The sequence below is a fragment of the Mauremys mutica genome, chromosome 4 (genome assembly GCF_020497125.1).
Source record: "Mauremys mutica isolate MM-2020 ecotype Southern chromosome 4, ASM2049712v1, whole genome shotgun sequence".
NCBI classification, from domain to species: domain Eukaryota; kingdom Metazoa; phylum Chordata; order Testudines; family Geoemydidae; genus Mauremys; species Mauremys mutica.
This window is the reverse complement of record NC_059075.1, coordinates 12,237,523-12,260,179: the sequence shown is the minus strand read 5'-3', so window position 1 is coordinate 12,260,179 and position 22,657 is coordinate 12,237,523. Positions and strand designations below refer to the sequence as shown.

General features: G+C 39.0%; 1 protein-coding gene across 8 annotated transcripts in view; it reads right to left on the bottom strand.

Annotated features, from left to right (window-relative positions):
* Positions 1-22,657, bottom strand: part of KIAA0586 (KIAA0586 ortholog) — a 117,638-nt gene that overhangs the window by 74,494 nt on the left and 20,487 nt on the right. For 7 of the 8 annotated variants that reach the window (XM_045014226.1, XM_045014225.1, XM_045014224.1 and 4 more), the window contains 8 exons: positions 20,083-20,203; positions 18,202-18,349; positions 16,465-16,506; positions 13,410-13,636; positions 10,301-10,373; positions 9,721-9,981; positions 8,872-9,046; positions 1,009-1,197 (listed from right to left, as the gene is read on the bottom strand). In XM_045014226.1, the coding sequence (XP_044870161.1) occupies positions 1,009-1,197; positions 8,872-9,046; positions 9,721-9,981; positions 10,301-10,373; positions 13,410-13,636; positions 16,465-16,506; positions 18,202-18,349; positions 20,083-20,203 (1,236 nt within the window). The remainder of the gene's footprint in view (positions 1-1,008; positions 1,198-8,871; positions 9,047-9,720; positions 9,982-10,300; positions 10,374-13,409; positions 13,637-16,464; positions 16,507-18,201; positions 18,350-20,082; positions 20,204-22,657) is intronic. The other variant, XM_045014223.1, reaches the window with a different exon arrangement.

Genomic DNA, 22,657 nt, shown 5'->3' with positions numbered 1-22,657 from the left:
ATTAAACAGAATAAAAGTTAAACTTAATTTAATTCAGAACATTTTTGTGAATTTTATAAAAATCAGATTAATTTTCTTCCTCACTGGTCAAAATCTGGTGTCTTATCAGTTAAATTTAAATTTTTATGCATTTTATCGTATTAATTTTTTAAGCCTAGATACCTGAGGATTTTCCCAATTGTTTTGTAGTAGTTCAATTGACTACAGTGCCATCTAGTGTTATAAAAACAACAACAACTGCAATCACCTGTGCTACTCAAAAACTTGGGTCATCATAACAGACAGACATTTTTGTTCTTTGACCTACAGGATATGGGCTATATAAAATCAATACCTACATTACACAGTCTCTCCCTGCCTCCTCCTATCTGGAACTAGTAGGCCAGTTAGCAAGATATGATTCAGGTTATAACATCCTTCGAGCTTTGACTGCAGCCGCTCTTTTTTGTATATTTATTATCTTTAGGTGTCAGCTTAATATTAACCTCTGTCTATATACCAACAGGACTCAGCCTATATCTGCTCTCAAGAGGAGACTATCTCAGTGGTGATCAATGGGCTATAATCAACTTGGGACAGTATTATTGAAACTGTTGGGCAGAAATGATCAATTTATATCTACGCTCTGTCATGCAGACTAAATTCCAGGGCCTGGAATTCATTCTCTGATTAACAATGGCTCCTCCTGTAGAGCCAAGGGCAGAGCCTCAGTGACTGGAAGAGTAAGGAGGCTGCTGCAGTGCAAAATGCCAGCAACCTCTCCTCTACCAGGAGGTCCTCAAACAGGCAGCACAAGGTGTGAGTGGTGCTGGCTAGGAGTGGGCCTGGCTAGAAGAACCAGAGGATACACAGATTCCCGCTGCAGCCTCTGCTAGTTTAGCTTCTATGGAGTCCCACCAGAATTTAACACTGCTCCCAAATTATACAGAGAGATAAGAGATGCTTCTCTCAGAAGCAGCTGGGACGAATCTGGCCCATACAACTCAATAAGTTTTTGGTTATTCTTACCTAATGGAATAGCCATAGGAATTAGATGGCCTTCAAGTGGACCGGACAAGTCAGGCATTTCTCTGCTGGGGCTGAACAGATACTGGCTTTCTTTAAGGGGTGCAGAAAGTGGACGCTGCCTCTTAGGACTGATTATTACTTTCTGTGTGCAAGAGTTGGTTTGTGTTCTTGCTGACTTTACCTTAGTACCTGCAATGAGAATCAACTAAATTATACATCTCTCACATGCATTCATATGATGTCATATACTAGTATAAGCTTATGTAATACAAACTGTTTGATTGCAATAACAATGTATAAATGCTTTAACAACAGAGAAGGTATAACCAGTCATTGTTCTAATAAATAAAAAACATTGCAAGTGATGAATATATTATATTCCTCAATACTGACAGCAGAAATTCTGTAAAAATACACTAAACTCACAACTTTCCCCACCAAAAATACCCGTTTTATGGCACCCCTCCTGCCAATGAATTTTCTTCTGTTTTTTATTTTACACAGCACTCACACCAAGTGATCAGAGAACTGAAACTGCTATTGAAAGACAGTAGGTTGACCTTTAAGGATTTTATGAAAGAGAGTGAAAAGTAAATATAGGGTGAAACACCACAAGGAATAAAGGAAATTCTATATACAACCCTACATTTAGTTAAAGAAAGCAGCTCTCCTTCCATTTAAATAACATGTAACAAAAAAATCTTAACTTAAGTAGAAACTACCTCTGACATTGACTGAAAATCAGTCACAAACATAAAATGCCTCAGATTGATTAGAACAAGAAATGACCCGTGTATACCATACATTGCTGGCTTTATAATCCAATGAACTACAGACTGATGCTGGCAGCACATGCCAAGGCCCCTAGGCCTCACTGAACACTAACAAATATATAGCTGGAACCAGTGTGGCTCATCTCTGTGTTAATATTGTTAAAATAGGTATGAGTTACAAAAATGTGTTTAGTGTTTAGACTTTATGAAATGCTTTTAAGTTGCTGCATGTATTAATCTCACTTATAATACCTGTATGCCACGTTATAGGGTAATATTTAAGTGCTTTTCTTCCATTGTAAGTCACCAGACAGGAGAGAAGCATTAACAAGTGTAAAATACTAGTTCCCAATAGATGTTATATTTTGCCCAACAAAAGAAAATGCATCAACACCAAACTAAACATTGTGGAACATCAGAATTGTTTTCCCAGACCCCATGCAGAGGAGATGCACTGAATTCCTCCCAACAGCTGAATCTGTAACTCGAAGCAGAAGGGGGAAAGGAATAAAAAGCCCTAACAAGGAGGAACTGTAGCTTGGTCTGCACTACCAACTTATGTCAGCGTAACTACATTGCTCAGGGGTATGGAAAATCCACTCCGCTGAGCAACATAGTTATACCGATCTAACGCCCAGTGTAGCCAGCGCTAAGTCAATAGGTGGTCCATCTACATAATTACCACCTCTTGGGGAGGTGGAGTACCTACAGTGACAAGAGAAGCTCTCCTGTCGGTGTAGTGCAGCTGTGCCATTGCAGCACTGTATGTGTAGACACACCCTGTATCTTTTATGCTGCTTGGACTCTGAGGAGCAAGGATTACCAAGCATAAGCAAAAGATTGCCAATGCTTGGCATGGATTAGCCCTAATATATATAGTGCTTGTTTATTATAGAAGTTTCTATTACTTTTTCAAAATTAAGAGTGACTCACTTGTTTACCTACTTTAACCTTCTAAATAACTCTCTCATTTCCTTTTCCTAGTTAATAAATCTTTTGATAGTTTATTATAGGATTGGCTACAAATGTTGTCTTTGGTGTGAGAGCTAAGATGCACCTGACCTGGGGCAAGTGACTGGTCCTTTCGGACTTGGTGTACCCTAAATATTATTGTGATTTTTGGTGTAAGGGAACATCTATCACAAAGGCAGGCTTGCCTAGGTGACGAGATAGATTGGAGTACCCAAGGGGACTCTGTGACTCAATGTTCAGAATGTTACAGTGTCTAAGGCGTTTACACTAGATACTTGATTGATGAAATCTAAGTATAGAGCTCACCGCCAATTTGGGATTTGTGTCTGGCTTCTTAACTGTCCATCTGGAGGTTAGTACTCACCTTTTTCAACCACTGCAGCAGGACAAACTGTGAAAACTTCCCACTCATAAATACAGACACAACACCAACATGGGAAAACTGATTTGCCAATCCAGCTTTGAAAATGTATTCACAAAAACTAACCCTATTTAACAACATCTATGCATCAAGCAGAGTGGAACATGTATTGAATACTGTATTTCCTGCTGTGCATACATAAAGCTTCCTATGCAATATACATTCTATGGAAAAAGTGTATATTATGCCACATTAAACCTGAGAATTTAAACACAGATAAGGTTCTGCCAGAAGCTGGGACTGGACAGCAGGGGATGGATCACACAATAATTGCCCTGTTCTCTTCATTCCCTCTGACGCACGTGGCCCTGTCCCCTTTCATAAGGCAGGAGAGTGGGGCTAGACGGACCATTGGTCTGCCCCAGTATGGCCATTCTTATGTTCTCACATAGCAACACTAGCCTGACCACGCTAAATAATCATCTAAGATGTTACAGATATGTTTACTCTTTATGATTTAAGGGAGAAATTCTGCTCTCAATGATACTAGGGTAAATCCAGGATAATTAATGAACTGAAGTTACTCTAGATTCACACCAATATTAAAAAAATAGCACTATACAATAACAATAAACCACACATTAAATGGATTAAGAAGTGGCTAACTGACAGATCTCAAAAATTAGTTGTCAATGAGGAAACATCCTCAAATTGGGGAGGTTCCTAGTGGGTTCTACAAGAATAGGTAGCAGGCCCAATCCTATTAAACATTTTCATTGACGATCCAGAAGAGCATATAAAATCACTGATGATAAATATTTGCAATGACACAAAGACTGGCAGAGTGGTAAATAACAATTAGGACTGAGCAGACATACAGAGCAATCTGAATTTCTTGGTACATTCTCTGAACATGATTTTCAAGTGCTTTTAACTATTTCTTTCTCTTGAAAAGAAAAAAAATCATTCAAATTTAGCAGACACTGGATTTTTGATTAAACATACGTGTAAAACATGATGCATTTAAAACTTAAGATCTTTTTCAGTTACAATTAGCCAAGCACAAAAAAATTATTCTTTAAAAAAACAAACAAACAAACAAAAAAACCTCCTTCACACACTCAGATTACCCTGGAATAGATGGATTTCTCCACCCGCAACTTCCTAGGAGAATTCTTGCACTGATATCAAGCATTATTCATGGAAGTTTAGTTGCAAAGGAAAACTGTTGAGCAAGTTATAAATGACTGAAAAGACTATCTAAAAATGTCCATTTCAGCCTTAACTAGGAGAATCCTTGTTGCAACACTAAATTTAACATGACCTAAATATGCTACTAGTGAAGGGGAGTCACTTTAATAAAATTAGATTTTCTTGACAATCAACCATGAGGCTAACTACTTTCAATGGTTCTGTGGTCTATGTAACATGGTATGCAATCTCCAGGAGCGGGAATCAAAAAGGATGTTGATAAATTGGACAGCGCTCAGAGAACAGCCACAAGAATGATTGAAGTGATTAGAAAACATGCCTTATAATGATTGAACTCTTGAGTCTATCTATTTAGCTTAACAAAGAGAAAGTTAAAGGGTCACTTGATAACAGTCTACAAGTATCTAGTCTATACCACTAGTATATCAGCACCTCACAAAAACATGAACAAATTATTCCCAATACCTATTGGAAAGTATTATTTCATCCATTTTACTAACAAGGAATTGAAGCACAGAAGATTTAAGCAACTTGCCCAAGGTCAACCCAAGAAGTCTCTGGCAAAGACGGATAATAAAATTAGGTATTTTAAGTACCAGTCAAGTGCCATCCTAGCTCAGCTGGAAAGCTTAGGACTAGATTAACTCTATGGAAGCTCTATTTACAGTAAATGCTCATGAAATGACACAGTATATTCCCACCTTCTTCCCCTAAAGAGAAAATAAACATGTCTTAGTTTATTTATTATCAAGATACAGAGAGATCAGTGTAACTTGCACAGAGTTCCAACTACAGGATAACTCCATTATTTTATGATACTTTTATTACACCAGGTTGGTGGGACAGAGGGCTCAGCAGTCCCACAGTCCAGGTTGCACCCCAGGGACCCTGTCACAACAAGTCATTACTACTCTTTGATCCACTAAATTGTTAATCATAATTACCATGTGACATTTAAAGCACAGTCTGACCTTTTTCCTAAACTGATCTGTTTTTGCTTAAAAAAAAAAAAGTGTCAGAATTAACCATCTTCAACCAGTCAATCTCTGTTTATACGGCATATGGCACATTGACAACACTCACTGTAGTTAATACACAAAAAGCTCTGTTACGAAACAGAGATGGTTTCTATGCAACCCACCTTGACAACAAGCCACAAAAGCAAATAAATGAAATGTTAAAACAACTCATCATATGTACTCTACTCTTCCACCCCCAGATATGCACTTTATCCCTACCTCAATCATGTATGCAACAAATCATACACTCTAGCCTTTAACTGCCTCAGCACCCTAACCAACTATTTCTCCCAATCACATCAGCGTTCCCTTTTGCACACTACCTTCACCACACTGAATATCCACACATTGACATTGAGAGAAGTTAATGTAATCATTTGGTAACTCACATTCTCCCTCCAGTCTCCCATAGTGTCTTGTCTTCTATACTCCTCCTTATGCTTGCTCTCCCGGCTTCCTACTCTTCATATTCTTCCCCACTTCCTCTCCTATTTCTCTGGCTTCCTCCTACATTCCCCTACATGTCTGCTACACATGTCCCCATTTTTCCCCTCCTGCACATCCTATTCCCCTCCAACTCTCCTAGGTTTCCTTCTTGCTTCTCGGACTCCCCTTGTTTCTGGATTCTCCCAGTGACCCCCTCTGCCTCCTCAAACCTTAAAGGCCAGCTTAGTGTCACTTTCACAGGGAATGATTCAGGGGGATGGCCATATTTGCTAAACTTCCTCCTGTACAGACTATACAAAAACAGATCTCCAATAGCTTCAGTTGTATTAAGAACAATGGGAGATAGCAACCATTTTGATAGAGGGCAATTCTTTATGAGTTTCTTTGAGGGAGCACGGTCCCCAGGTTTTGCTAAAGGAAAACTTTAAGTTATGAAGAATAATGGCAAAAGTTAATCCTACCCATAATCCTAAAAGTTAGTCCTCGGACCAGATCAGATCAGGATTCATCTCTCTGAAAGCTTTTGTGAAATGAGATAATGTTTTTTAAAAGTAACCAGCTGATTTAAAAAGTTTGATTGCCACAGACAAATTTCAGCAACAACTTCAAACATTTTAATGTAGAAACACAAACCACATAGACATTTCAAAGGGCATAAGAACTAAAACTATGTGAGAGATCAAACAAGATCAAACTAGCTAGAGACATGAAAGGTAACAACAAAACATTCTACAAATACGGTAGAAGCTAGAGGAAGACTAAGGATAAGGAAGGCTCATTACTCAAGGGAGGGGGGGAGAATAACAGAAAATGTGGAAATGGCAGAGGTGCTTAATGATTTCTTTGTTTTGGTTTTCACCAAGAAGGTTGGTGGTGAATGTCAATGAAAATGAGGTAGGATCAGAAAAGGCTAAAATAGGGAAAAAACAAGTTAAAAATTACTTAGACAAATTAGATGTCTTCAAGTCACCAGGGCCTGATGAAATGCATTTTAGAATACTCAAGGACCTAACTGAGGAGATATATGAGCCATTAGCAATTACCGTTGAAAAGTCATGGAAGATGGGAGAGATTACAGAAGACTGGAAAAGGGCAAATATAGTGCCAATCTATTAAAAGGGAAATAAGGACAACCTGGGGAATTACAGACCAGTCAGCTTAACTTCTGAACCGGAAAGATAATGAAGCAAGTAATTAAGCAATCAATTTGCAAACATCTAGAAGATAATAAGGTGATAAGTAACAGCATGGATTTGTCAAAAAAAAATTGTGTCAAACCAACCTGATAGCTTTCTTTGACAGGGTAACAAGTCTTCTGGATAAGGGTAGATGTGGTATATCTTGACTTTAACAAAGCTTTGGATACTGTCTTGCATGACCGTCTCATACACAAACTAGTGAAATGAAACCTAGATGGAAGTAATATAAAGTGGGTGCAAAACTGGTTGGAAAACCGTTCCCAGAGAGTAGTTATCAGTGGGTCACAGTCACGCTGGAAGGGCATAACAAGTGAGGTCCGCAGGGATCAATTCTGGGTCCGGTTCTGTTCAATATCTTCATCAATGATTTAGATAATGGCATAGAGAGTACACCTAAGTTTGCGGATGATTCCAAGCTGGGAGGGGGTGCAAGTGCTTTAGGGGATAGGATTAAAATTCAAAATGATCTGGACAAACTGTAGAAATAGTCTGAAGTAAACAGGATGAAATTAAATAAAGACAAATGCAAAGTATTCCATTTAGGAATGAACAATCAGTTGCATACATACAAAATGGGAAATGACTGCCTAAGAAGGAGTACTGCAGAAAGGGATGTGGGTGCCATATGACATAGTGGACCACAAGCTAAATAAGTCAACAGTGCAACACTGTTGCAAAAAAAGCAAACATCATTCTGAGATGTATTAACAGAAGTGTTGTAAGCAAGACACGAGAAGTAATTCTTCCACTCTATTCTGCGCTGATTAGGCCTCTTCTGGAGTATTGGGTCCAGTTCTGGGCACCACATTTCAGGAAGGATGTGGACAAATTGGAGAGAGTCCAGAGAAGCGCGACAAAAATGATTAAAGGTTTAGAAAACACACCCTATGAGTGAAGATTGAAAAAATTGGGTTTGTTTAGTCTGGAAAAGAGAAGACTGAGAGGGGACATGATAATAGTTTTCAAGTACGTAAAAGGTTGTTACAAGGAGGAGGAAGAAAAATTGTTTTTTTTTAACCTCTGAGGATAGGACAAGAAGCAACGGGCTTAAATTGCAGCAAGGGTGGTTTAGGTTGGACATTAGGAAAAACTTCGTGTCAGGGTGGTTAAGCACTGGAATAAATTGCCTAGGGAGGTTGTGGATCACCACTATTGGAGATTTTTAAGAGCAGGTTAGACAAACACCTGTCAGGGATGGTCTAGACTTCTAGACAATACTTAGTCCTGCCAAGAGCGCAGGGGACTGGACTAGATGACCTCTCGAGGTCCCTTCTAGTTCTATGATTTCACACTTAAAGGCCACCTACATGTATAGAAAAACAGATGATATTTGCTACACTGTAAACCCCATTTTAAATGCAACTCTAACTATGGAGATATGACAAGTGTAATATTTCAACTATATATTTCTTAAAACACAGTAAAAGCATATATTGAATTGATCATAGATTGCTAATCTCTCATAAAAAATGACAGTTTTGAAAGAGATGGGATCTAAAGTTTGATAGAGTAACAAAAACAAAACAAAAAACCACCTTCAGAGCATTACATGCATATTAAGAGGAGAGACTATAAGCAGAAGCCTGAAGACGAATTTCCATCACAAGTCTGAATATCATAACTATGCCTGTAATATAACTTTGCTGATTTTACAACATGTACCGGGGATGCATTTCAAAAAGGTTCTCTCTCAAATAACGAGAGGAAAAAGTTATCACAACCCATTAAAGCTTAACTTGAAGAGTGTGCCCGTTGTAAACCAGCAACTGAATCTGCTGTAAGGAATTTGAAAAGAAAACCCTGAAAGTAAGCACCGAATGGGAAGTGACGAGAGACACCCCTGTTTATAATTTAAACATATATGTCAAAGGATTACTTACCCCTAACACACTCTATAACTTTTGGTCTTTGAGGTTTGGATTTCGGTGAAGGAGAGTTGAACCTGAGATATGGCGCTTTTTTAAGTGTGCTGCGGTGGCCCTGGTAAATTGGTTTCCCATATACCTGGGACAGATACTCTTCATTCTGTACCACAGCACTTGCTTTCAGAGGTCCCTGCACACAAAAAAAAAAAGCCATTTCTAAATTTTTCATATGTGAAGAACTAAATGTGTAATTATTGCTACACATTTTTTCCAGCAGTTTTATATTTTGTGATGTATTATGGACAAATAAGATACAGAAATGAAACAGTTAGATGAACTGTAAATCTTGGCTTTTTTTTTTTACTTCCTATGTAATTTGATAAATTAGTTGTCATTATGCATAACAACTTTTGCATAAATCAGTATCAAGTATACAATCAACTATACCTTTTTATACCCTGTTACATATTATTTATTAAGCGCCAATAAACGCTGTATTCTTCAAGCATAAAAATAAAGTCAGTCCTCACAATGGAAACCCAAAGGAGGGAGCCATTTTATTTTAAATTTGCATTTATGGTAATATTAATTATATATGAAGTAATGCACGCTCAAACAACCCTTTAAACAAACCCTACAAATTCTGTGCCTTATAGCATAATTGTCCAGAATTAAATGTGCAGTATTCCAGATACTACCCAACTAGCACTGTATGTAGAGGAATATTTGCCTTACATGTGAACATTTTAATTACTGTCAATCATAAAGCAGGACACTGACAGTTCCAATTCAGTTCTCTCCTGGAAACTGAAGTAGGGCAATCATTACCAGAAGGAACTACAAATAACAAACAAAACCCTTTACCTCTGCCCTTCCTTCTTTCTTCAGCAAAGTTTCAGAAACTGAGTAACTTCTCAAGCTCTGTCTTCTAAAGTTATCCTCTGACTGCTTCTGAGACGGCTTAGCAGCCGATAAATACTTCTTTGTTAAGGATCCTTGAGTTTTTGCTTTAATTTCTTTGTTGGTCTTCATATCCCTGGTGTTCTGTGTTCTCTTGATCCATAGAGTCTTTGGATCTTTTTTATTATATTGTGTTTGTTCATAATCATTTTTTGCCATTTCTGCCTAAAGATCAAATGGAAACATTGTCAAACGAGATTTTATGTTTAAGTCTATCAGGAAAGGCTGGGGGCAACTTTGAAGTTCTGACAAATGGTTTGTTTTTCATGTTAAACAGTAACTGTGATGTAGTGACTTTCATTAAGCTGAACAAGTTTTAAAATAGGTGTGGACATTTTGTTGTTGAGCTACAAATTGGCCTAATAGTCTCCTGATGTTTTCATATTGAGAGTGAACAATATTTAACAACAGTCTACATTTTAAAAAACCACGAGAGTGTCTTACAATGAGAGAAACTAACTCAAACATTTTCTTCCAGCCATACCTGAATTTCCACACTGATTGCTTTAATCCACTCATCTACCGTCTTTCTGATACGAATCTCCTCCATTACATGTCTGAAACACAAAGAAGAAAGAGCTATGTTAGGTCAATGTTTCTCAAACTGTGATGAGTTAGTTCCTGAGAATGTAGTGACCTGTTCTGAGGGAGGCTTTAAAAAGCACAGGGAAAATAAGACTATTAACTTACCTACAATTCTTGATCTTGGAAGATATTGAACGTATTCATACTACTTTCCCATGCCTGCACCTGTGCTTCTAGTATATCATTGTTGGAAGCTCCCATATTTCTATGCCCTAGAGCACCATTAATCTGTCTCACAAGTAGGTGCCATGCACTTACTCTCATGAGATGCTATAGCAGTCCCTATTGCCTCATATGTTCCTTTTTTGAACAAAAAGCAAGAGAGAATGAAAAACATATTCCCAATTTGGTGGGGGAGAGTGAGCAAATGAGTATTTAAAGACAGGGAAGTCTTTTTCTCCAAAAAGGAATTATTATGGATTCCCATTCCCAGAAAATCTTTACAAAAGGGAGACTAGTTTCATTCAAGACAGCAAAGAGATGAGAGTTTAATTACCACCAAAATATATTTTTCATATATAATTTTATTTAAGTAACTGATAAAATATCTAGAACAGAAACTATAGAGACATCCTAAAAAAAACAAAGGTATGAGAAAGATTGGGTGCTCACAACATGGAAACAGGTTCTGTAATGGTCAAAATCAGATTCATGTCACAAGACAGAGAGCAAGCAATAGTGCATTGAGAAAGTATGCAGATTATTCTCTATGGCAGCTTTGCTAATCTGAACAGAAAATAAATATACCTGGCTTGTTATACTGGTGCATGTCATTGTACTATCTGCAGAGAGGCTGGCTACAGTTTTAGACATATATTGACTGAATGAGCCCCAATAGGACCTTGAAATTGTGAGCCTGCTACAAGGAGTAGCAATAACAAAAGCAATCAGACAAACGTTTAAACCATGGCTGTTCTGAAGACAGTCTGACTTTCTTTACTAGTATCATATGAAACATGAAGTTAAGGCCAGTTTTTAATAATCAAAATGTCATCCTGTACCGAGTCAAATGCCTTACAGATTTCTAAGTATATTACATCAACATTATTATCTTTATCAACCAAACTTGTAATCTCATCAAAAATATACATCAAGTTAGTTTGACAGGATCTACTTTCCATAAACCCATGTTGATTGTCATTAATTTTATCGTCCTCCTTTAATTCTTTATTAATCATGCCCTGTATCAGACGCTATATTATCTTGCCTAGGGTTAACCTCAGAATGCCTATCATTAAAAGAATCATCCTTCTTAGCCTTTTAAAATATCACCACTACATTAGCTTTCTTCCAGTCTTCTGGAACTTCCCCAGTGATCCAAGACTTGCAGAAAATCAACATTAGCAGTCCAGTGAGCTCCTCAGCGAGCTCCTTTAAAACTCTTTGATGCAAGTTATCTGGATTTCTGATTTTAAAATGTCTAACTTCAGTAGCTGCTGTTTAACATCCTTTCAAGATACGACTACAAAGAGTGTTGCCATCATCATATTATATGATAACGTCATCTGTTTTTCCCAAATACAGAACAAGTATTTATTGAACATGTGACATTCTATACCTTGGGAGAGCGTCCTGTAACCCACATATTCCTCATTTGTATATAATTGTGATATTGTATATAAAGCAGGTCATCTGAAGTATCAGGGGAAAGGTGCTGAAAGTCACTGTTCTATCTTAACACGTATATAATTAATGCGCATGAAGTTATGAGACTTGTGCTGTATGGCTGTCACTAAAATATGCTGAGAGTTTGGAAAAAACCCAGATACTAGCTCTCCAGAGACAATGCCAAGGAAAGTAACCAACGCCCAGGCAGGAGTCAAACAACCATTAAACAGCCATTGTCCAGCAAGGGAGCTACAATTCAATGACTCGCCTGCATAAGGTCACACCAGAGGAATTGCTCAACCTTGTCTGGAGACTCAGCAATGCCCACCAGACATGCCTGGACTTGTGTTCTCCAGGCACATGGACTGAGGGTATAAAACAGAACTCAGGGGCCTCATGGTTGGCCTTTCTCCTTCCCCCACCTATACTGCAAGCAACAAGGACACTCTGAAGACTCCAACAGAGGGGACTGGCCCAGGTTTCAAGGGCGATACCTGTGTACTATGAACGGCAATATTGAGTGGGGTGAGAAAAATTGCTTAATCTAGATGTTGCCCAATCTAATAGGGTTGAGAGTTTAGACTGCATGTTTATATTTTATTTTATTTTGGTAACCCACTCTGACTTTTTGCCTATCACTTATAAACACTTACAATCTCTCTTTTGTAGCCAGTAAATTAGTTTTCATGTTTATCTCTACCAGTGAGTTTGCCTGAAGTGTGTGGTAAATCTGCTCAGGTTTGCAAAGGCCAGTGTATATCCACTTTCCATTGATGAAGTGGAGAACCAATTGATAAATTTGATGAGCAGTGCAAGATGGTATATTCCTGGGGTACAGTGCTGGGAGGGATTTGGCTGGTACCTTTCTCTGTGTGATTCATGAGTGGCACTGGGAGCATTCATACAATCTAGCTGGGTGTGGGGCTCCATATGTTGTTATGCTGAGTGATAATAGGGCCTGGAGAGGTTTGCTGCTTATCAGCAGCAAAGCATTGAGAGAGAGCGCCCAGGCTGGAGAGAGTTAAGGGGGCGTAGCGGTCCCACAGTCCCAGGCTGCACCCCAGGGATCCTGACACAAAACACTTCTATCTTTTTTGCATTATTATTCCTAATTCTATCATTTCCATTTAGTTGTGGACTAATGTCATTGCTGGCATTTTTTCCCCCTTGTACATTTAACCTCCTTATTTTCCTGAACTCTGGTGGCCACAGATGTCCCTTTGCCTCCCTTATCAATTTTCTACAATCCTAGCTTCTGATTTATATTCATTACTATCAACTTCCCCTTTTTTCGATATAGCTGCCTTCACTTCTGCTCTAAACCAGTTCGATATTTTTTAACTAGTACTATGAGTAGAGTAGAGTGGGTAGCAGCATGGAAGATTAAATGAAATTCCCACCTGTTTGTAGTCAAAGCATTAATAAAGGTATACATGGCATCGCCATCTTTTGCACGAATAATGGCTTCCAAATTTTCTTCAAGGACTTTTTTATTGTTTTGTACTCCTCTTAAAATCCTTTCAGCATCCTTCAACACGGATTTTGGTGCTTTAACTGTCTGAAGAATAGATGGCTTGGAGACCTGATGACATTCAGCAAGACTAGGTGCAACAACAGGGTTTGTTGGCTAAAATTTAAGGAAAACAATTATTATTATTAACATACTAAATCATTTTTCTAAACAGAGTACATTAATCTGATCTACTGTTGATCTATCATCAATTCTAAGGCCCAATCTAATAAGGTGGAGAGCAACTGCCATTGACTTTAAACCTAAACTAAAGAGAGATCAGTGTCTTGCAAACTAATGGAAGGAGATCTGAAACTTGTCAAACATAAAAGTATACTATACCATATCTGAGGCACAATGCTGATAAAATAGGAAAGCAATATAGCATGTGAAAAAGATGAAACTATTAAATGTAAGGAGTAGAAATCACATGTTAATCTCTCTGTACAACAGCATTAAAGCATAATTCATTCTAAAAGAATAAGGATTAAATTCTGCCCCCGATAAAGGCACATAACTCCCTCTGAAATCAATCTGGTCCTAAGGAACACCAGGTAACATAGCACTACGTGACTCAGTAGCGCCATATGCCACTGATGTTTACTTCTTTATATGAAATACTGAAAAAACTATTAAAAGCCATTTAGTTTGCAAAACATTTCACCAAGTTGAAAACAAAATTAGTAATTAAACCACTAAGTATGAACACAAAGGACACCAATGCACAAGAACACAGAGACTGGAACAATGATTGGGCTTCATACTCTTGTCTGGAAGTACACAAAAGATGACGTTTGATCTCCAAGAAAAGAAGTGGGGAAGAGATGCAGGCAGATAACAATGCTCTTCTGGACATGCTAATGACCAGCTAAAGTGACCCCAGGCCACTTCTTAGGCCTTGTCTACACTAGAAACTTATGTTGACTCAAGTTATGTCGGCATCCAGTTGAGGCAGTTAGTATAGCACTTGTGCACCTGCATACTTGGCTCCGTGGGTCAGTGGTGCACATACTACTCCTGGGAGAATTCTGTGCCAAAACATTTAAAAATTCTGCACACAATATTTGAACATTCTGCAAATCTTATTTTTCAAAACAACACAATATAATCATGCCAGTTTCAATTATTTTGGTAATTTATTTCAAAGAATCTGTCAGCATGTATGTCTAACAATACAGACCAAAAAAAAAAAAAAAAGATTCTGGTAATTTTTTTTTTTGACAAAGAGATTTCTTACTAGGCATATTAATACAGAACGTTGTGTAATTCATTTAAATTACAATACAGAACTGTATTTCCTGCACCTGTCAGAAGCAGGGCAAAGGCTTGGTGAAGTCAGGGATAACAGAGGAGCTGAGGGAGAGGGAAGGAGCCTAGGAGCGAACCTTTTTGGTGTTGGGTGTGGGTGGGAGTTTTCTTGGGGAGGAGGATTGTTAGGGTGTTGGGAAGCCTCCGCCATGCAGGCCCTGGCTGATCCTAAGCCTTTCCCATTCAGTCAGGCATGTCTGCTCCTGTCCCCATGGGTCTCTGCAGCCCCCCTCCCCCATCCCCAGGATCAAGGCCATCACCCCACTAGCTCCTGAGCCCATGTGTCAGTATGTCCCTCCCACTAGCCATTCTGAATCCCAGTCTGTGAACCCAGCAGCCCTGTGTGCCCTACTCTGTCCTAACCTGGCTCTGCGGGAAGGATGCGCTGATGAACTTCTACTCTTGGGCATAGAATTTTGTATTTTCCCGCATAAAATACATTTTGCCGAAGAAGTGCTGCGGTTCTGCCTTTTGCTCACCAGAGGCCGCTGTGGTGCTAGAACAGCAGGCATGAACGCAGCTGGCTCTTCTGGCACCACAGCGGCCTCTGGTGGGACAAAGGCAGAACCGCAGCACTTCTTCGGCAAAATGTATTTTATGCGGGAAAATACAAAATTACGTGAGACAGAGGAATTCTGCACATCTGCAGATGCACAGAATTCCCCCAGAGTAACATACTCACCAGCAGTGCTTGTACGGGTGCAGAGTACAATGCACCATGGGTAGATATCCCACTTTGCAACTCGCCACAGTCCAGTACACTGTCTTTTGGGAAGTTTTGGCGATGCATCATGAGGTTGAAATGAGTTGTGCAGGGGTGACTGGGAGCATGGAGTCAACTTCCCAGTTTGTAACTGTCTCCATCCCATAATGTTATCTATATCTGATAATTTTCATGTCTTTTTTTCAAAATCCCACAAACCGGTGTGGCCCTCTTTGATGTCCGCCATCTCTGACAGAAGCATGGTGCCTGCCCAGCTCTGCACTACTATTGTGACCATTGCAAGCACAGGGTGCACAATCCTGGCATATTTGAAGAGCTACAAGAAGACCCAAATGAGTGGGGAACATGACGATTGCTTGGAAGACAGACTGCCGTGGGACAGAGTGAGAACAATTCAAGGTTGTTGGTGGCATTCATAGAGCAGCTGCTGATGGTGGAGAGCCACTTTGGAAAAAGTCTCTTGTTTGACAAGACAAAAGAGAGCCCTATGCTTCAATGCATGGGGCTTGATACTGCCTGGGGAGGAATGGATATACCACAAATTATCTATCACCTTCATGTAAATTTTAATTTAAGAACAAAAGCGAAGGTTAAAATATGTGCTCAGTAAAACATCTGAAATTAGTGATAAAGGTGCATCATCAAGAATTTAGCTGTGGTGTATTTATATATACAAACAGAGCACAAAACAGTTATCACATTAGCAATCCACCTGATATAGATTTAGGGGGGGCAGCATTTATAGTCTGCTTTCCCAAGTATATTTCACTAAAACAGAACATCAAAAGTCACAGAACTACTCAAACCGTACTCTGGGCTATTTGCTCAGGATGTAACAGACAACTTTTGAAAAGATTAAGATAAAGGAAACAACAGAGTTTCTATAAATTAAATGTAAAAAATCCCACTATACCTTAACAAAATCATTCATGTCCGATTTCCATGCTTTTGCTTCCTGGGCAGGGCGGGAAAAAGACAGAAAAAGGTTCTTTGAAACTTCAACAATAAGTATCTATCAGAATTAAATTCAGTATTTAGAAGTTAGGTGAATAAAAAGTCTAGGTAAAATATCTTGTCTGATGTCTCAGCATGCTTCTCTCGGGCAAGAGGAGCATCCTCAAGCACAACTCCATTTCCTTCATCTCACCTATCCGTCTATGGTACTTATGTGGCCCCCATTACCAGAGTATCTGAGCACCTCACAATATTTAATGTCTTTATCCTCACAACACCCCCATTAAGTAGCGAAGAGCTATTTATTCCCATTTTATAGATGGGGAACTAAGGCACAGAGAGACAAAGTGACTTTCCCAAGGACAGCCAGTCTGTGGCAAAGCAGAGGATTGAACCTGGGTCTCCCAAGTCCTAGGGTTGTGCCCTAACTACTGGACCATGCTTCATTGTCTCAGACTTTCTATTTGTCTACATTTTCTAAGCTGGAATCATGTTTGAGCCCAAACTCTTCTTTTCCTCTTACTTCTTCTGTGTCTGCAAATCTACCTACCACTGGCTTCTCAACACTGCCTATGTACCCACCCTCCGCCCCCTCTACCTCAACTCCACCTCTGCTAAAATTCTCATCTGTCTTCCAGATGACTTTTCTTCCTAACCTGTCAAGCTGATTTGCTACAAACACTACACGGGGAAGCCTGAAGGGTATCTGTGTTTGTCTTTGCTTATTCCACTAATTAAACAGAGGAGATTCTTTCACCCCTTGCCCTTGTTTAAACTGCCATCCCTTTCTCCTCTTCTGTCTTTTTAAGGCAGGTGCTCCAATATTTCCAAAGTACTGCCAGAGGAGAGCTAGTCTACTCTGTTCCACAGATAATGCTATCACCTTCTGATACTGATGTAGCTCCAAAGCAGTGGCACTATAGATATAGCACTAGATATTTTTTCATTTAAGGCATCTTAGCTCTGTAGTACTACATTGTTCTAAATTGTTTCATCTAGGTATCATAAATAAAATATTAGATGCACATAAATAGCTAAAGCTTCTTCATTTTTAAAAGCCAGCGACCAATCTTCACTGCTGCCAGCAGAGACCCGCTTCAGTAAAAGGAACTAGGCTCAGCAGAAGAACAAACATGCAAGTAACAGCGCCCCAGGCTGAACTCTGGAAACTGGGCTATTTTATCACAAGAAGCAGCTGACAAGGTAGGAAAAGGACTGGTTTAAATCATCCCCCACATTTAATAAATGCAATAAGCCAAAGACTGTTCTCTCTGAAATGTGAATGGCTCAATCAGGTCTGCAGTTAGAATACTGCGGGGAGAGAAGAGAGGACAGCAGAAAGCAGCATTTAAAAATTAAAACATTTTAAAAACATGGAAGAAAAAGTACTTTACTAATACTATTACTGTAGAGACTGGATTTTTAAAGTTACTGCTTTGGTAAAATAACATAGTGGCTTTATAATCCAGAAACAAATGTATGTTTATTGGGAGATAATTATATCCCAGACCCAGAACCCTTTTCAGGCAAGCAGGTTACAACTTCCAGCCAAGTCATTTTGTAAACATAATTCTGTTTGGAGAGTTGGAAGCAAGGGCAATCTTTGTTGGTACTAGATATCATAATTCTGCTTGCATTTGCTTATTTTTCTTATTGAAATGGTTAGTCATTCCAACAATATGGTCACCCACTTTACCTGTAGCATGCCATGCATTTCTCTTTTCAGCTGGCCAAGATCTTGAAGCACATCTTCCGCTTTCTTCACTGTTTTATTAATTGAATTGTAATCTTGGAGGGGGCCTTCAAAGGCAGGGAATGAGTCAGTTCGCAGGGCAGGAGGCCTGCTGAGAAGATTACATATTACTAAAATCTCACAGCTTCTTGACTTACTTTAGAAACAACTAGCTTCTAATTTGAAAATTTTAACATGGATTTGAACTCTGCACAAGTATCAAACCTTTACACAGAAAGGAAATTGCTTCTTCTCACAGAGGCCTTGGCCATATTGCTTCTTTTGTTTAATAGTTACAGTGTTTGCACTATTAGGAACAAGATAGAAAAACAGCAGTGATTAATTAATTTCTAAAGTGAAAAGTTTCTCAATTTTCCAATGTTACTTCAATGATTTCAATTTGAATTTAAGGTATAATTTGACTGTTAATTAAATATGGTGCAAAGTGCTCCCCCTCAGATTACATGTTCAAGCCATCAGTGTAATATATAAAAACATAGTGAAATCATGACAACAAAAGCGTAATCTGGAAGCGGGTTCTTCAGACAGGAAGGATAAAATTTCCTGACCTGTCCTGAGGCTTAGAAACTGACTGCACTAATAGTTAATTTTCCTTCTAGATGCAGTTTTAAAGAACATCCATACATTATTTTTAAGACAGTATATGAACCAGATAGCAGTTTCTGATAAAACACCTTAATGCAAAGTGGCCAAAAGCTACCCTAACTGGAAAATGGAGAATTACATTGGCCTGGGGAACCCCCTATTGGAACACTTCCAATATAACTGGCTCTAAACCACTACATTCCAGCCCTCTACAAGCCAGGGAATATACTCCAGTGAGCCCTTTCAGCCCTTTGGGAGACTGGTTACCAGCCATCATTACTTACACTTGTCCTAAGGTTCCTTATGCTGTTGTAAAAACAAGCCCTTAGCAGCCCTGGAGATCATGGAAGCACAATGATAGTATAAAGCCACCTTTGCTTCCCCTTTTTGGGTCCTGCACCAAGCACATCTTAGTCAGACCCAAGGCCCAGACCCAATCTCTCTAATGCAGTGGTTCTCAAGCCGTGGCCCAATCAGCACACAGTTGTGGCCCATGTGACATCCTCAGAGCCATACAGGTAGTATATATATTGTGTGGATGCAGCCCACATAACACATAAAGAGCTGCATACGCAGCCCACAATGGTAAATAGGTTGAGAATCACTGCTCTAGTGCATCTCCTACCTATTACAGTGGTTCTCAGCCTTTCCAGACTACTGTACCCTTTTCAGGAGTGTGATTTGTCTTGTGTACCCCAAGTTTCACCTCACTGAAAAACTACTTGCTTACAAAATCGGACATAAAAATACAAGTGTCACAGCACATTATGACTGACAAATTGCTGATGTTCTCATTTTTAGCATATAATTATAAAATAAAATTGATATAGATTATAAATATTGTACTTACGTTTCAGTGTGATACTTCAGCTTGTTTTTCACTTATGAGCCTTGTCTGAAGATGAAGCCCCACTGCCCAGGGCTGAAGCCGAAGGGCCGCCACCTGGGGCTGAAGCACGTAACTTAGCTTCACAGGCCCCCTCTGGTGTGAGGCCCTGGGCAATTGCCTTGCTTGCCACCCCCAATGCTGGCCGTATGCTTGCAATCCCCGAAATCCCTGTCCTGCAACCCCCAGGTTGAGAAACATTCATCTAGATGAGTTGAGTATCCCCTGGAAGACCTTTGAATAGCCCCAGGGGTACACGTACCCCTGGTTGAGAACCACTGTCTAGCACACACCTATGTCATATTAAAAATAAAAAGTCTGTATGAACTTCTGATTCAGTCACATTTACTTACCACTCTCTCTCAGAATGCCAGGCCATTTTGGTGTTGTTTAATGACGACTTCTCAGAAGATTCAGTTTGTCTCAATGGAGTTTCTTGAGAATTCAGAATCTGCTCCAGAAGTCTCCCTCCACCTACAATAGGAAAAACATAAACAACATTATTATTAAGCATATTTAATAAATTTAAGTGGCTTATTTTCATTTCAAGAAATAAATATTTCATTCATTTAAAAAAAAATATCCACTATTATTTAACTAGATTTATGAGAATATTGCAATGGAAACTATTTACCAATTTGGTTCTAAAAATCACAGAATCCTAGAAATATAGCGCTGGAAGGGACCTCAAGAGGTCATCTAGTCCAGACCCAACCTCCCCCGCCCCCCACGATGAGGCAGAGCCAAGTATACCTAGACCATCCCTGACAGGTGTTTGCCCAAACTGTTTTTCAAAACCTCCAATTGTAAGAATTCTACAACATTCTGTGGTAACCTATTCTAGTTCTTAACAACCCGTACAGTTAGAAGGTTTTTTCTAATATCTAAGCTAGAACACATTTCCTGCACATTAAGCCCATTACTTCTTGTTCTACCTTCGGCAGACATGGAGAACAACAGCTTTATAACAGCCCTTGACATATTTGAAGACTGTTATCAGGTCCCCAGTCAGTCTCCTTTTCTCAAGACTAAACATGCCCAGTTTTTTTTAATCTTTCCTTATAGGTCAGGTTTTCTAAACTTTTTATCATTTTTGTTGTTCTCCTCCAGACTCTCTCCAATTTGTCCACATTGTTCCCAAATAGCGGCAACCAGAATTGGACACAGTACTACAGCTGAGGCCTCACCAGTGTCAAGTAAGATGGAACAATATCTTCCTGTGAGGACACTCCTGTTAATACACCCCAGAATAGTGGTCTTTTTCACAACTGCATCATGCTGTTGGCTCATATTCAATTTCTGATCCTCTATAACCCTATATCCTTTTCAGCAATACTATTGCCTAGCTAATTATTCTTCATTTTATAGCTGAGCGTTTGATTTTTAATTCCTAACTGTAGTACTTTCCACTTGTCTTGACTGAGTTAATCTTGTTGATTTCAGCCCAATTCTAAAATTTAATAATGTCCTTTTGAATTCTAATCCTGTCCTCCAAAGTGCTTGCAACACCTTTCAGCTTGGTGTCACACATCAATTTTATAAGTGTACTCTCCATTTCATTATCTAAAGTCATTAATGAAATTATTGAATAGTACCGGCCCTAAGGACAGACGCCGGGGAGGATCCTATTAGTTACGTTCTCCCAGCTTGACAGTGAACCAAACTACTCTTTCAGTATGGTTTTTCAACCAGTTGGACCTGCACCTTATAGTAATTTCATCTAGAACCCATTTCCCCCATTTGCTTATGAGACTATTATGTGGGACTGTGTTTAAAGCCTTGCTAAAATCAGAATATATCACCATCAGAAATTATCCCCATCCATTAGGTCAGTAACCCTATCAAAGAAGGAAATTAGGTTGGTTTGGCATGACTTATTGTTGACAAATCCTTGTTGGCTATTACTTATCACCTTATTATTCTCTAGATACTCCCAAATTGATTGCTTAATCATTTGTTACAGTATCTTTCCAGGTATTAAAGTTATACTGACTGATCTCTTATTCCCTGGGTCCTCTTTGTTCCCCCCTTTTAAAATATAGGGATTATATTTGCCTATCACCCTTTCTCCATGAATCAACAAAGATAATCACTAATGCACTTTTACAGCACCGAAGAACATGCTATGCCTAAAAAACATTCAGGTAAACATGTTATTTTATTTATGATTTCTATGCGACTGCAGGGGATTGGACTAGATGATCTCCTGAGGTCCCTTCCAACCCTAATAATCTATGATTCTATTATTCTAGGAACACCCTAAGATTGGAAACCATACAACACATGGCAAATGAAACAAACTGTTTTCACGAGACCAGTGAATCAGTGTATTTTATTTAATATTCGTATATTTAGAGATGGGGCCCTCAGGCCAGGTCTATACTACAAAGTTTTGCTGGCATAGCTATGTCAGTTACGAGTGTTAAATAAATAAATGAAGAGTCCTTTGGCACCTTACAGACTAACAGATGTACTGGAGCATAAGCAGACATCTGACGAAGTGAGTATTCACGCACGAAAGCTTATGCTCCAATACATCTGTTAGTCTATAAGGTGCCACAGGACTCTGTTGCTTTTTACAGATCCAGACTAGCACGGCTACCCCTCTAATAAATAAATACATGAAAATCAACCCCCTAACTGACAAACATGATGGCATAAACACCCATGTCAACACAACTTATACAGGCAAGAGTCATTTTCCTAGTATAGCTATTTCAGCAAAGCCTTTGTAGTGTAAACTAACCTTCAGAATGACTCCAGACCCTAAAACTTGAGAATTGTATAAGTCTAAACAGTAAGACAACCACCACTAACACTGCCACTGCCACAACAACCACACTCAGAGAAACATTTTGTCTTGGACCATTTGGGGATTTTTTGATTCCATCTTATAGTGGGTGGCTTTTTATTGATGTGGGTTTCTTT